This window comes from Austrofundulus limnaeus, unplaced genomic scaffold (assembly GCF_001266775.1).
Source record: "Austrofundulus limnaeus strain Quisiro unplaced genomic scaffold, Austrofundulus_limnaeus-1.0 Scaffold299, whole genome shotgun sequence".
NCBI lineage: Eukaryota > Metazoa > Chordata > Actinopteri > Cyprinodontiformes > Rivulidae > Austrofundulus > Austrofundulus limnaeus.
The window spans coordinates 392,128-393,624 of record NW_013952701.1 but is presented as its reverse complement, the minus strand read 5'-3'; the positions used below and the strand labels follow the sequence as shown (position 1 = coordinate 393,624).

Here is a 1,497-nt window from a genome sequence, read left to right as displayed (position 1 = left end):
GTTGTATGGAGACTCCAGTTCAAGATATCTTAAATGTATCTTTGGATATGAGATTCACTATATAAGATTTAATTAATGCAAATTTCTGACTTTTTCATGTTCTGTAAATTATATTTAAAACAAAGCTGCTGCTGTTGATCATTCTGTTTTTATAAGCAGCCTTCCCAAGGCCAGTACTCTAGGGTAAGGCAGGTAAAAAAAAAAATCTTGTCGAACCCTGCCTGGTACTGACTGGCACAGAGGGCAGCCACATCACCAGTGGATGAAAGATGTACAGTTGCCTCGTTGGACCAAAACGACCGGAAAAAAGAAACTCATGACTAGTTTTGTGGTTTTGTTGTTCAAATGCAATCGGTCATTTTAAAGTAAACACAAACGCAGGAAAGCATCCCATCCATCCCTGCAGCATCTCCCCACAACACAAGCTTTCAGTGCATCACCCCAGCTTCACCCACACAAACACCACAATCACAACAACATCCTACTGAAAATGAACCTGTCAGCACACGTGGTGGAAATGTGGAGGAGAGGGGCACTGGTGGACGTTTCACAGGCAAAAGTTGTAGCAGTGCTGAGATTTGAGGACTGCAATCAGATCACAGTGAACGTACTTGAATGTATTCTTTTGATTTATTTTTTAATTTGGATTTGTTTGTTGACAACAGCGCATTAAAAACTGACGACAAAACAGTGCGTGTTCCAGCTGATCAGTCCAAACACTATCTGTTCATCATGTGTGTAGGTGGATGAGTTGCAGGATTAAAACATATGGATCTTTACATTAATCAGTTCATGTATGACAGCAGGATTAGATGTCACTTCCTGAACAGCTGCCTGTGGTCTATTTTGATTAAAATGTTCATATCTGTCCATGTGCATCTCACCGTTCTGCAAGCCCATCCACAGCTGTTTGTGGTCTTTCTTCTGCATGTCGTTGACAACTTGGCTCTTGTGCTTTAGGGCGTCGGCTTCCTTAATGCTGGACATGAAGTGAGCCTCCACTATAGAGTTTGACGGGCAGTGAAGAAGGTCCCGATCTGGAAAACTCTAGCACAGGTTCACACACAAACCGTCTGATGAAAGATTTGTTCGCACTTTTGAGAAAAACTGCAGAAAAAAGGGATGAGCTTCATCTCAGATGACAATTAGTTAACTAGGGCTGCAACTACCGATTATTTTAATAATCGATTAATCTGTTGATTATTTTTTCGATTAATCGATTAATCGGCCAAATCATTAAAATGCTTCATTACATGAACATGAGTAGACATAAATTAAGTTAACTCCTTAAGGATGCAAGTTATTGACAATGAATTAATCTGAAGTTGATTTATCTTATAGATTGATTAACAATTAATTAATAAGCAGCCATTTAAAAAAAAACAGTTTTCTCTTGAATCAAGAGGGTCTTGAAGGATTTTTTTATAATCTCCTGAATTAAAAAACAGAAGCACATAATACATTTTTTAACAATTTATTTTGCCAGCTGAATTAAAT

The 1,497-nt window shown here is 38.3% G+C and overlaps 1 protein-coding gene across 2 annotated transcripts in view; it reads right to left on the bottom strand.

Annotated features, from left to right (window-relative positions):
• Window positions 1-1,497, bottom strand: part of atg5 (ATG5 autophagy related 5 homolog (S. cerevisiae)) — a gene marked incomplete in the record, with an annotated part of 50,729 nt that overhangs the window by 42,901 nt on the left and 6,331 nt on the right. For both annotated transcript variants that reach the window (XM_014021616.1, XM_014021615.1), the window contains 1 exon segment: window positions 885-1,047. In XM_014021616.1, the coding sequence (XP_013877070.1) occupies window positions 885-1,047 (163 nt within the window).